At 36.3% G+C, this 12,203-nt stretch overlaps 1 protein-coding gene across 1 annotated transcript in view; it reads left to right on the forward strand.

Moving 5' to 3' along the window:
• The window catches only part of IL1RAPL1 (interleukin 1 receptor accessory protein like 1), a 700,437-nt gene that overhangs the window by 109,705 nt on the left and 578,529 nt on the right, over positions 1 to 12,203 (forward strand). The window contains exon 4 of the mRNA XM_044937333.2: positions 2,661 to 2,814. Within this exon, the coding sequence (XP_044793268.2) occupies positions 2,661 to 2,814 (154 nt within the window). The remainder of the gene's footprint in view (positions 1 to 2,660; positions 2,815 to 12,203) is intronic.

Consider the following 12,203-nt stretch of genomic DNA (forward strand, 5'->3'; position numbering starts at 1 on the left):
TGACAAAGTAATGTCTCTGCTTTTTAATATGCTATCTGGGTTAGTCATAACTTTTCTTCCAATTTCATGGCTGCAATCTCCATCTGCAGTGATTTTTGGAGCCCCCCAAAATAAAGTCAGCCCACTGTTTCCACTGTTTCCTCATCTATTTGCCATGAAGTGATGGGACCGGATGCCATGATCTTAGTTTTCTGAATGTTGAGCTTTAAACCAACTTTTCCACTCTCCTCTTTCACTTTCATCAAGAGGCTTTTTAGTTCCTCTTCACTTTCTGCCATAAGGGTGGTGTCATCTGCATATCTGAGGTTATTGATATTTCTCCCGGCAATCTTGATTCCAGCTTGTACTTCTTCCAGCCCAGTGTTTCTCATGATGTACTCTGCATATAAGTTAAATAATCAGGGTGACAATATACAGCCTTGACGAACTCCTTTTCCTATTTGGAACAAGTCTGTTGTTCCATGTCCAGTTCTAACTGTTGCTTCCTGACCTGCATACAGGTTTCTCAAGAGGCAGGTCAGGTGGTCTGGTATTCCCATCTCTTTCAGAATTTTCCACAGTTTATTGTGATCCACACAGTCAAAGGCTTTGGCATAGTCAATAAAGCAGGAATAGATGTTTTTCTGGAACTCTGTTGCTTTTTTGATGATCCAACATGTTGGATGTTGGCAACTATTGAATGTTGGCAATTTGATCTCTTGTTCCTCTGCCTTTTCTAAAACCAGCTTGAACATCTGGAAGTTCACAGTTCACGTATTGCTGAAGCCTGACTTGGAGAATTTTGAGCATTACTTTACTAGCATGTGAGATGAGTGCAATTGTGTGGTAGTTTGAGCATTCTTTGGCATTGCCTTTCTTTGGGATTGGAATGAAAACTGATACATCTTTAGTAATCTTTAAAGGATTTTCCAATATCAGCAATGCCCTTCTCCGAATGACTTACTTTCATTCTTGATTATAAACAATGGAGGATTCAGAACATCAAGGGAACTGTTGAAATAGTTTTTTACTTTTCCCTGGATTTCTGTCTTGGACAATGTTAAATAACCTTAAAATTAGCCCCATTATTTCTGTTCCTGTGCATATGAGCTTTGTATTTTATGTGTCTTAATTGTATGAATATTTCTATTCCTGATTTTCTGAAGTTTGCTTGCTTTCCGTTGGGAAATTCTAAGCAAGCCCTGATTATTTCCTCAAAAAAGAAGGGATATTAGGAGAGTTTGACCCAGGGTCTTCAATTACAAATATTTTTCATGTGTACATTCAACTCCTAGATACTCAATTTCTTTGTTGTTTGCTAAGACGTTCATCCTGGAGCAGGAAATGGCAATCCACTCCAGTAGTCTTGCCTGGAAAATTCCATGGGCAGAAGAGCCTAGCAGGCTACAGTCCATGGGGTTGCAAAGAGTCAGACACGACTGAGTATACACTTGCATGCACAAGAAGTTGATCTTTAGAGTTATGCACTTTTTCTCATTTTTTGCAAATAGTAGCTCAGAATTTGCTGAAATATTAGAGACTACACACACGTGCACACACACATACTCCCCACACAGAGTCTTACACTCAATTTTTTAAATAACTAGCCTCATATAGGTCCTTTAGTTATGTTTCCACCATCTCCTCAGTCATTGTGACCTTAAGCTAGATAGACCATAACTAGTGAAGTGATGGGTGAAGATGCAGTATATCTGGAATTTTAAAAAGTCTTCAGCTTATTTGTCCACAGTCAAGGGAACATATATGGCAAGCATTTAGTGTATAATTCATGTAACCATAACCATTTATACAACTAATATGAAGATATTAAATGTGTAGTTTGCCCTGAAATAGCCAGATAATTGTGCCCCAATTACACACAGGCATTGAGATACATACTCAAAATAATGATCTGTATAAATTTGTTTTGCCAATAAATTTTTAAAAAGATATGACTCCTGGATAATGTTAAAAGGTTTAAAGCTATTTTATCCTCATTCCGTTGATTTTTAATTTGGCTAGAGAAAATGAACTTGTGTTTCTCAAAAACAGAAATCTCCTGAGCCCACATCATTATAATCCAAAACTTAAAGCAGAGACCAAAATTTGGTATTAACAATGAAAATTGGTATTATGGAACTATAAAGATCTTACATAAAAATGCTGGCCATTTCTTCCATGAATTGCAGAATATGTATGCTATGGAAAGATCAAATTATTTCCATATGTGGCATTAAAAGATTTAAAATATTGAATTAAAGCATTTTTCTCCATAGAGTTAGTTTTTTTTTACTTTCCACTAAAAAATTCATTTTATGTTTTATGTTATTAGTATCAAGGTAGTTAATTTCATAAAAATCAAACAAAATATTTTCTTCTAAAAGTGATGTCAAAAGTAATCTTAATAAATGTTCCTTTTATTATATCTAATACATCAACATGTAACTATCTGATTTGGAGACACTAATCTTATGCATTAATAAAGTGAATCTTGAGTACTTTTTTTCCAAATTGAGAACCTGATTTCCTGGAAATATGGAAAAGGTTTGAAAATCTTTAGCATTAATTCCAACTCTTCAGCATTTTTAAAATATTGCTTTAGAAGTTTTAGTTTAGTCATTTTAAATATTTTATTTTTAAGTCACTGTATGTACTATAAAAATTTTATATTCTTCATGTAGGAATGTAGGACAAAAACATGGAGGCCAAGTATAGTATTCAAAAGAGATACCCTGCTTATAAGAGAAGTCAGAGAAGATGACATTGGAAATTATACATGTGAGTTAAAATATGGAGGCTTTGTTGTGAGAAGAACTACTGAACTAACTGTTACAGGTAAGCTAGTCTTCAGTATTTCACTTGCAAATAATGAAACTAACATTTTAAGTTTCACTTTTGTGCTTCATATTGATTTTTTCAAATCTTTGCAGTGAAAGAACCACTTAACCAAATGCTAAGTGTATTCCTATAGGTGAAATTTATTCCTTCTTGTTTTCAAATCATATTGCTCTGAAATGCATTTGAAAGGTTTAAAGAAAATAGGCTTAGGGGATTATAGAAATGTTAGCTTTTGAAAGTGCTTGAAATAATGAGTATACAATTTCAGAAAATTATGCTTATATTTTGTAGTGGTGTCATTTTTGGAAACATTTCCTAGAGTGTTGAAATGGAATATATGAAATTTACCTTGATCTTCCTGTCTTCTTGCAAATTAGAAAAATTACTTTTTTACTCTGTGAACTTGACACATGTTCTCATGAACTTGAATATAACAAAATATCACGTGCAATGTTTGAATAATTATGTGAGATGCATTGCATGGTCTCATTCCTGTATCTGGTTACTAAGGTAGAAAGGCATGAGAGCAAGATTCAGGACAGTTTGTAATCACAGACCTACAACTCACTAGTCATGTGAATATTTTAATCACCATAACCTTCAGAATATCAGTTTCCTCATGTATAAAATGGCGATGATAAAGTTTGCCTTGTTTATTTCATAGGATTTTTGCAAGAATTGAATGAGATAAGCTAATATGTATGAAATCAATTAGCAAGATACAGAATTACATATAAATATGCATCATTTTTGTCATTTTAAGTGATATATTCTTAAATAATTTATTCATCCCTCATTTTATGTTCTTGTGTACTTCTCTCAAAGTGGTTCCAACAGATGAAGTGGGGGGATCAAAATCAATGCTTCAGTCAGTTAAAAATTTATTATTCTTATCTTATTAAGAGAGATTCTTAATAAGTGGTATTGCTGCTTTTTTTTTTAATTTTATTTTATTTTTAAACTTTACATAATTGTATTAGTTTTGCCAAATATGGTATCTCTGCTTTTTAATATGCTGTCTGGGTTTGTCATGGCTTTCTTTCCAAGGAGCAAGTGTCTTTTTTATTTCATGGCAGCAGTCACCATCCACAGTGATTTTGTAGCCCAAGAAAATACTATCTGTCATTGCTTCCAGTTTTTCCCCTTCTGTTTGCCCTGAAGTAATGGGACCAGATGCCATGGTTGTAGTTTTTTTAATGTTGAGTTTTAACCCAACTTTTTCACTCTCCTCTTTCATCTTCATCAAGAAACTCTTTAGTTCCTCTTTGCTTTCTGCTGTTTAGAGTGGAATCGTCCGCATATCTGCAGCTGTCAGTATTTCCCCCAGCAATCTTGATCCCAGCTTTTGATTCATCCAGGCCAGCGTTTCTCATGATGTACTCTGCATATAAGTTAAATAAGCAGGGTGACGATATACAGCCTTGACCTACTCCTTTCCCAATTTGGAACCAGTCTGTTGTTCCATGTCTGATTCTAACTGTTGCTTCTTGACCTGCATACAGGTTTCTCAGGAGGCAGGTAAGGTGGTCTAGTATTCCCATCTCTTTAAGAATTTTCCAGTTTGTTGTGATCCACACAGTCAAAGGCTTTGGCATAGTCAATGAAGCAGAAGTAAATGTTTTTCTGGAACTCCCTTTATTTCTCTGTGATCCAACGGATGTTGGCAATTTTGCTGTATGGTTCCTGTGCCTTTTCTGCACCCAGCTGTACATCTGGAAGTTCTTGGTTCACATACTGCTGAAGCCTAGCTTGGAGGATTTTAAGCATTATTTTGCTAGCATGTGAAATGAGCGCAAATGTGAAATAGTTCAAACTCTCTTTGGTATTGCGTATCTTTGGGATTGAAATGAAAACTGACCTTTTCCAGTCCTGTGGCCACTGTTGAGTTTTTCAAATGTGCTGGCATATTGAATGCAGCACTTTCACTGCATCATCTTTTAGGATTTGAAATCGCTCAACTGGAATTCCATCACCTCCACTAGCTTTGTTTGTAGTGATGCTTCCTAAGGCCCACTTGACTTCACATTCCAGGATGTCTGGCTCTAGGTGAGTGACACACCATCATGGTTGTCTGGGTCATTAAGGCCTTTTTTGTATAGTTCTTCTGTGTTTTCTTGCCACCTCTTCTTAATCTCTTCTGCTTCTGATAGGTCCTTATCATTTCTGTCCTTTATCATGTCCATCCTTGCATAAAATATTCCGTTGACATCTCCAATTTTCTTGAAGAGATCTTTAGTCTCTCATTCTATTGTTTTCCTCTGTTTCTTTGCATTGTTTACTTAAGAATGTTTTCTTATCTTTCTTTGCTATTCTCTGGTACTCTGAATTCATTGGGGTATATCTTTCCCTTTCTCCCTTACCTTTCACTTCTTTCTTCTCTCAGTTATTTTTAAAGGCTCCTCAGACAACCTCTTTGCCTTTTTGCATTTCTTTTCCTTTAGGATAGTTTTGGTCATTGCCTCCTGTACAGTTATGAATCTCCATCCATACATAGTTTTTCAGACATTCTGTCTACCAGATCTAATCCCTTGAATCTATTAATTACCTCCACTATATAATCATAAGGGATTTGATTTAGGTCATACCTGAATAGCATAGTGGTTTCCCTACTTTCTTCAGTTTAAGCCTGAATTTTGCAATAAGAAGTTCATGATCTAAGCCACACTTGTCTCCACGTCTTGTTTCTACTGACTGTAGAGAGCTTCTTCTTCGGCTCCAAAGAATATAATCAGTCTGATTTCAGTATTGACCGTCTGGTGATATACATGTATAGAGTCATCTCTTGTGTTTTTGGAAGAGGGTGTTTGCTATGACCAGTGTGTTCTGTTGACAAAACCCTGCTAACCTTTGTCCTGCTTCATTTTATACTCCAAGGCCAAACTTGGCTGTTATTCCAGCTATCTCTTGACTTCCTACTTTTGCATTCCACTCCCCTGTGATGAAAAGACATCTTGTTTTGGTGTTAGTTCTAGAAAGTCTTATACTCTTCCTCAAACTGTTCAACTTCAGCTTCTTCAGCATTAGTGGTTGGGGCATAGACTTGGATTACTTGATATTGAATGGTTTGCCTTGGAAATGAATCAAGATCATTCTGTCATTTTTGAGATTGCACACAAGTACTGCATTTCATACTCTTTCATTGACTATGAGGGCTACTACTCCATTTCTTCTGAAGGATTCTTGCCCACAGTAGTAGATATAATGGTTGTCTGAATTAAATTTGCCCATTCCCATCCATTTTAGTTCACTGATTCCTAAGATTTTGGTGTTCACACTTGCCATCTCCTGTTTGACCACATCCAATTTACCAGCCCTGGGATTTCTTTGGAAGGAATGATGCTAAAGCTGAAGCTCCAGTACTTTGGCCACCTCATGTGAAGAGTTGACTCATTGGAAAAGACTCTGATGCTGGGAGGGATTGGGGGCAGGAGGAGAAGGGGACGACAGAGGATGACATGGCTGGATGGCATCACTGACTCGATGGACGTGAGTCTGAGTGAACTCCGGGAGTTGGTGATGGACAGGGAGGCCTGGCGTGCTGCAATTCATGGGGTCTCAAAGAGTCGGACACGACTGAGCGACTGAACTGAACTGACTGAACTGAATTTACCTTAATTCATGGACCTAACTTTCCAGGTTCCTGTGCAGTATTATTCTTAACAGCATCAAACTTCCTGTATATGAAAAGTATTTTGTGGCAGTCACATTCATCTTATAAAAATCTTTAAATCTTGAAATTTTGATTAGTTTGATTTAAAAACAAAATTTGATATCATGAAATTCATTTGAGGGCTGTAAGTATTCTGACTGAAAGGAAATTTAGTTAAATAATATACTCTTTGGTGATGCCTTTGAGAAATATTAGACCCAGAAGATAACTGACAGTAGCAATACATGTTATGTTTAAATAGTAACCACACATTTAATCGTGTAGTATGTACCTATGATGTACACACGTATGATTTGCACTCACTTGGTTTTCAGTTTTGTTGTGTTAATAGGCTTTTGTATAGAAAATTAAAATTTACCCTTTTATCACTTTACCTCCCTGTTTAATGGAACAGTGAAAAATACAGCTATCTATACTTGGATTTTCTCTACAATAAATATTGAATATATTATTTTTTCTTTTTTGCTCTTAATGTATACTGAAGTAGCTTTTCAAGGAGTTAAGTACTGAGACAAAGAAATCTAAAAGTATGATGAAAAATACCTATTCTGAAAAGAGAATAGAATGACTTTCTAGTCTTTATTCTTTGGGATGTAAAACTAATCTTCAGTAAACATATCTTTCCTCTTTCTAGAAACACTAGGTTACTGAAACACTGTCTAGTAAGAGGAGACTGGGAACAGTCTCCTAGAGATTGGAAACTGGGTCCCAAAGAGTAAAATGATATAAATGAGTCTATTTTGTACAATTAATAATAGAATTATGAGGGGGGTTCAGGATGGGGAACACGTAGGCGGATGCATGTTGATGTATGGCAAAACCAATACAATATTGTAAAGTAAAAATAATAATAATAATAATAAAAAGAAAAAAAAATAGAATTGTTTTCTCCTAAATGCTAACCAGGGTTATTATATTTTTGTGCATTCATTTTGCCAAAAATATTTCCTTTTCTTTATGGAAAAAGGAGGAATAATTATTTCTTGATATCCAAGAGAAAGTTAGTTACAGTTTCAATGAAAATTTCCATCCAACTGATTATTATTATTACCTCTAACTTAAGTAGATCTACGTGTGAAATTGATTTGGGAAAATACAATATAAAGCAAAATTAAATTGTATATGAAATTTTGGTTGAATCTTAGAACTGCATATTCCAGAATCAAAATAATGTATTAAAATACATTTTAGAGTTTAATAAGAAGTCTACTGATAGGATATACTTATCCATGACATTATTTCAAATAGTATTACTCTATAGCCCATTTAGGATTCCCTGGTGGCTCAGTGGTAAAGAATCTGCCTGCAATGCAGGAGACTCAGGTTCGATCCCTGGGTCAGGAAGATCCCCTGAAGAAGGGCATGGCTACCCACTCCAGTATTCTTGCCTGGAGAATTCCATGGACAGAAGAGCCTGGTGGGCTACAGTTTGTGGGTTACAAGGAGTTGGACAAAACTGAGCAACTGTCACTTTTCACTTTATAGCTCATTTACTTTGCCTGTGGCCAAATTGAAAAGTAATTCTTAGAACCCGGGTTAAACTCTCAATATAGTAACAAAGGTCAGCATTTCTCTGCATGATAATTAATCACTATTTTGTATCTTGGTTTTATGTTCATCATGATCATATTTTAGTTAATATAATTCTTACACAAAGCATGGTATCATTTAATTTTGGTGGATCTGCCTTAGATGATATCACGTATTTTGAAGTGTGTTAGAATGTTTCTTTAAAATAAAACCAAAGAGTCCTATATGTAAAGAGAAAAGGAAACATGGGGATAAGTAAAGTGGCATTGTACAGGTCATATTGTAAGCTTTTATGGGAGTTTTTTTTTAATTGTAAGTATATGGGTCTACTAACTGAAGTAGTGGTTTAGGAAAACAGATCACAGTGAAAGAAATGACAAACCTACTTGACACTTTTGGTATACTGGCACCCCACTCCAGTACTCTTGCCTGGAAAATCCCATGGATGGAGGAGCCTGGTAGGCTGCAGTCCCTGGGGTCGCTAAGAGTCGGACACGACTGAGAGACTTCACTTTCACTTTTCACTTTCATGCATTGGAGAAGGAAATGGCAACCCACTCCAGTGTTCTTGCCTGGAGAATCCCAGGGATGGCGGAGCCTGGCAGGCTGCTGTCTTTGGGGTCGCACAGAGTCGGACACGACTGAGCGACTTCACTTTCACTTTTCACTTTCATGCATTGGAGAAGGAAATGGCAACCCACTCCAGTGTTCTTGCCTGGAGAATCCCAGGGATGGCGGAGCCTGGCAGGCTGCTGTCTTTGGGGTCGCACAGAGTCGGACACGACTGAAGCAACTTAGCAGCAGCAGCAGCAGCAAACATTTTTGAAAAATTAAATATAATATGTTTTAGCATCATCTGTAGCCTCCACCTTCTTCTCTATGCCTCAGCCACACTATTTCACTGTTCTCCTCCAGATATCCTCCTTCTGAACCCTTACTCCTGGAGTGCTCCTCTGGAAAGCCTTTTCTTCCACGTTGTCACAGAGCTGACCCCTACTCTTTCTTTGAGGCACAGCTAAGACATTCCCTCTGTTCTGAGGTGTAAAGTTCTTCATGACTCCATAGCATTTTTAGAATCACTATTGCAGCTCTTACCACATTGCACTATAACTATTTGTTGACACTCCTCGATTTTCACAAGAACATGAGTTTTTCAGAGCCAAGGGCAATGTCTCTTTTTTCCTAAATGTTTTACTTTAGAATAGTTTTACATTTACAAAAAATAAAAATAAAAAACAGGAAGAGATCCCATACACCCCACACCCAGTTTTATCCTCCTATTAACATCTAACATAAGTATGGCACACTTGTTACAATTGATGAATTAATGTTTCTGTATGATTATTAAGTCTATATTTTATTCAGATTTCCTTAATTTTTACCTAATGTCCTTTTTCTGTCCCAGCATCCCATTTAGGATAGCACATCGCTTTTAGTTGCTTTGTCTCCTTAGGTTCTTTTTAGCTGTTACTATTTCTGACTTTCCTTGTTTTTATAATCTTGATCATTTTAATGAGCACTTATTTTATAAAATGTCCTTCAGTTGTGATTTGCTTGATTTTTGTATGTTAAATTTGAGTTATATATTCCTGGAAGACCACAAATGTAAAATCACAGTATATCATACTATCAACATGGCATCATTGTTGATGTTGACATTCATTGATGTTGATGTTGACATTGTAGCATTAGTCACTTGCTGGTCAGACTTTGCCACTATAGACTTTACTCTTTTTCCTCTGCTTTCACTACTGTACCCTTTGGAAGGAAGTAGCTATCTGTAGTCTACACTTAAGGAGTTATGCACCTACCTCTTTGAAGTCAGAGTATATACTTCAATTATTTGAAATTCTTCATGAGGCATATATCTATTTTCTGACATTTATCTACTTATTCCATCATTTTATATATCAGTATGGACTCATGGATGTTTCTTTTATACTTTGGTTTGTATCCTCCATCACCATTGTTGCTCAAATCATTCCAACTTTGGCCCTTTGGAGCTCTTTTAGTTGTGTGTGTGTGTGTGTGTGTGTGTACACATTTGTGCACTTGTGTGTGTTTGAGTATTTCTTTATTTTCGAATCCTACAAGATGCTCCAGGATCATCCTGGGCATTTCATGCCCCAATCCTACAATCAACAATTTCTTCCAAAGAGCCCTTTTTCTTTTTCTTGGAGAATGGTACTAGAAACTAAGATCTGGGCAGTGGGAGTACTCTTTGCTAAAGGAGTATAGTTGCTTTTAAGACCTCTCAATTGATAGAGCAAGGACATAGGTGTATACTAACCCAGGCATAAACATACCTAGAAATAGTTCTATATGTAACCATCCATATCTATATTGAACTAAATATGAGTTCATATATATGTCGCTAATTCATTACCATAGAGATCATTCTAGCCTCTTCTTTTGGTTTATCTGTAACCTCCCTGTCCAATAGTGAGAAATCTGGTTACCACCAACTGCTATCTGTTTACTTGTTTACTTACAATATAGGTGTGTAATGGGATTAAAATGGCTGACCTGTATTCCTGTTAGGAGCAACTTTATAGCTTCAAGTGCATTGCCTATATACAGTTTCTTTTCACTGTAGTCTTATGGACTCCACTCATTTTCCAAGTTACTTAGGTCAGCACCTTTCCCTCCCATCCCCTTCAGTGAACTTATAATAGAGTTAGATTGTTTTATTCCATTCTGCATTCCATCCTTGGATCTTCCATTCTCCTAAATAATGTCTTTAAAATTTTACAAACATTAAAGTTTGTAGGGGAGGAAGAAGAATTCTCTGTTTACTCTTCAGAGTTCTTGGCTGAGGCCCCCTATAATAAAAGGCAGGTTAACAAGAGAAAAACAAACATGTTTATTAAAATGTACATGTACCTGGAAGATACCTGGGAAACTTATTACCTTGCCAAGATGGCCAAAGCCACCTCCTTAAATATCATCTTTGGCTAAAGACAAAGGAAAGGTTTTTCAATTCAAAGGGGAGAAAGGCCAATTATGGGAGGTTTACCAGGAAAAGCACAGCAAACCAGGGTGAGTCTAAATCTAAATGCCTTCTCCATTGGTAAGAGTTGCTGAAGATTTAGTCATTTTTCTCTTCCTGGTATAGAGAAGTCACCCTTACATAAATGAAGATTTTCTTTATAAGTATAAATTCCTCTTATGATAGGATAACTCTTGTTTTGTTTTCAGAGCTTCTCTTATTTCTATAGTTTCTAAAAAAAAAAACAGCTCAAAATAATCTTTATTCTAAAGGGGCATATTCTGGGGTGGCACTTTCTGCTCCCCTTTATTCCCATCTTTGAGACTTCCCCATTAAGTTTTACAATCTAGAAGCTGAGTTAGTAGATGGCCTCATATCTCAATGAATGATTCTTATTCCTAAGAATAGGTTATTTTAGTTAAAGAAATGTGTGTTATTTCAGGACACAGTTTTACACATGAGCTCCCAAAGTTAAGCCTTTATGGTGCAAGCAATCAGGGGTTTATTAACAGGCATTTCTATGCAGGAGACAGGTTCGATCCCTGAGTCTCGATCCCCTGAGGCAAGAAACAGCAATCCATTCCAGTATTCTTGCCTGGAGAATCCCATGGACAGAGGAGCCTGGTGGGCTACAGTCCATAAGTTGCAAAAAGTCAGACACAATTGAGTAACTGAGCACACAGACACATAGAAACATAAGAAGAAAAAAAAAAGTGATTCAAGCAGAATATAAGCCCAGTTTCTGAGTCATGAGGGCAGCTGGTTAAGAATATTTCTTGATATTAGGCTCGAAGACTCTTTTTTGTTTTAGTTGTAAAATGTAACTAACAAAATTTACCATGTTAGCCATTTTTAGGTATACATTTCACTGGCATTAAAGTGCATTAACATTGTGTGCAATGATTGCCACCATCAACCTCTCGAACTTTGTCATCTTTCCAAACTGAAACTCTGTATCCTTTAAACAGTAACTCCATTAGTCCCTGGAAACCACCCCTCTATTTTCTGTGACCATAAATTAGACCATTTTAGGTACCTCAAATAAGTGGAATTATACAGTATTTGTCTTTTTGTGTATGTTTTATTTCACTTAGCATAGTGTCTTTAGGGTTCATTCATGATAGCTCATTTCTTTCTGTCACTGAGTAATATTCCATTGTGTGGCTGTACCATAGTTTTCCATTCATGTTCTGAATG

Source organism: Bubalus bubalis, chromosome X (assembly GCF_019923935.1).
Source record: "Bubalus bubalis isolate 160015118507 breed Murrah chromosome X, NDDB_SH_1, whole genome shotgun sequence".
Classification (NCBI taxonomy): Eukaryota; Metazoa; Chordata; class Mammalia; order Artiodactyla; family Bovidae; genus Bubalus; species Bubalus bubalis.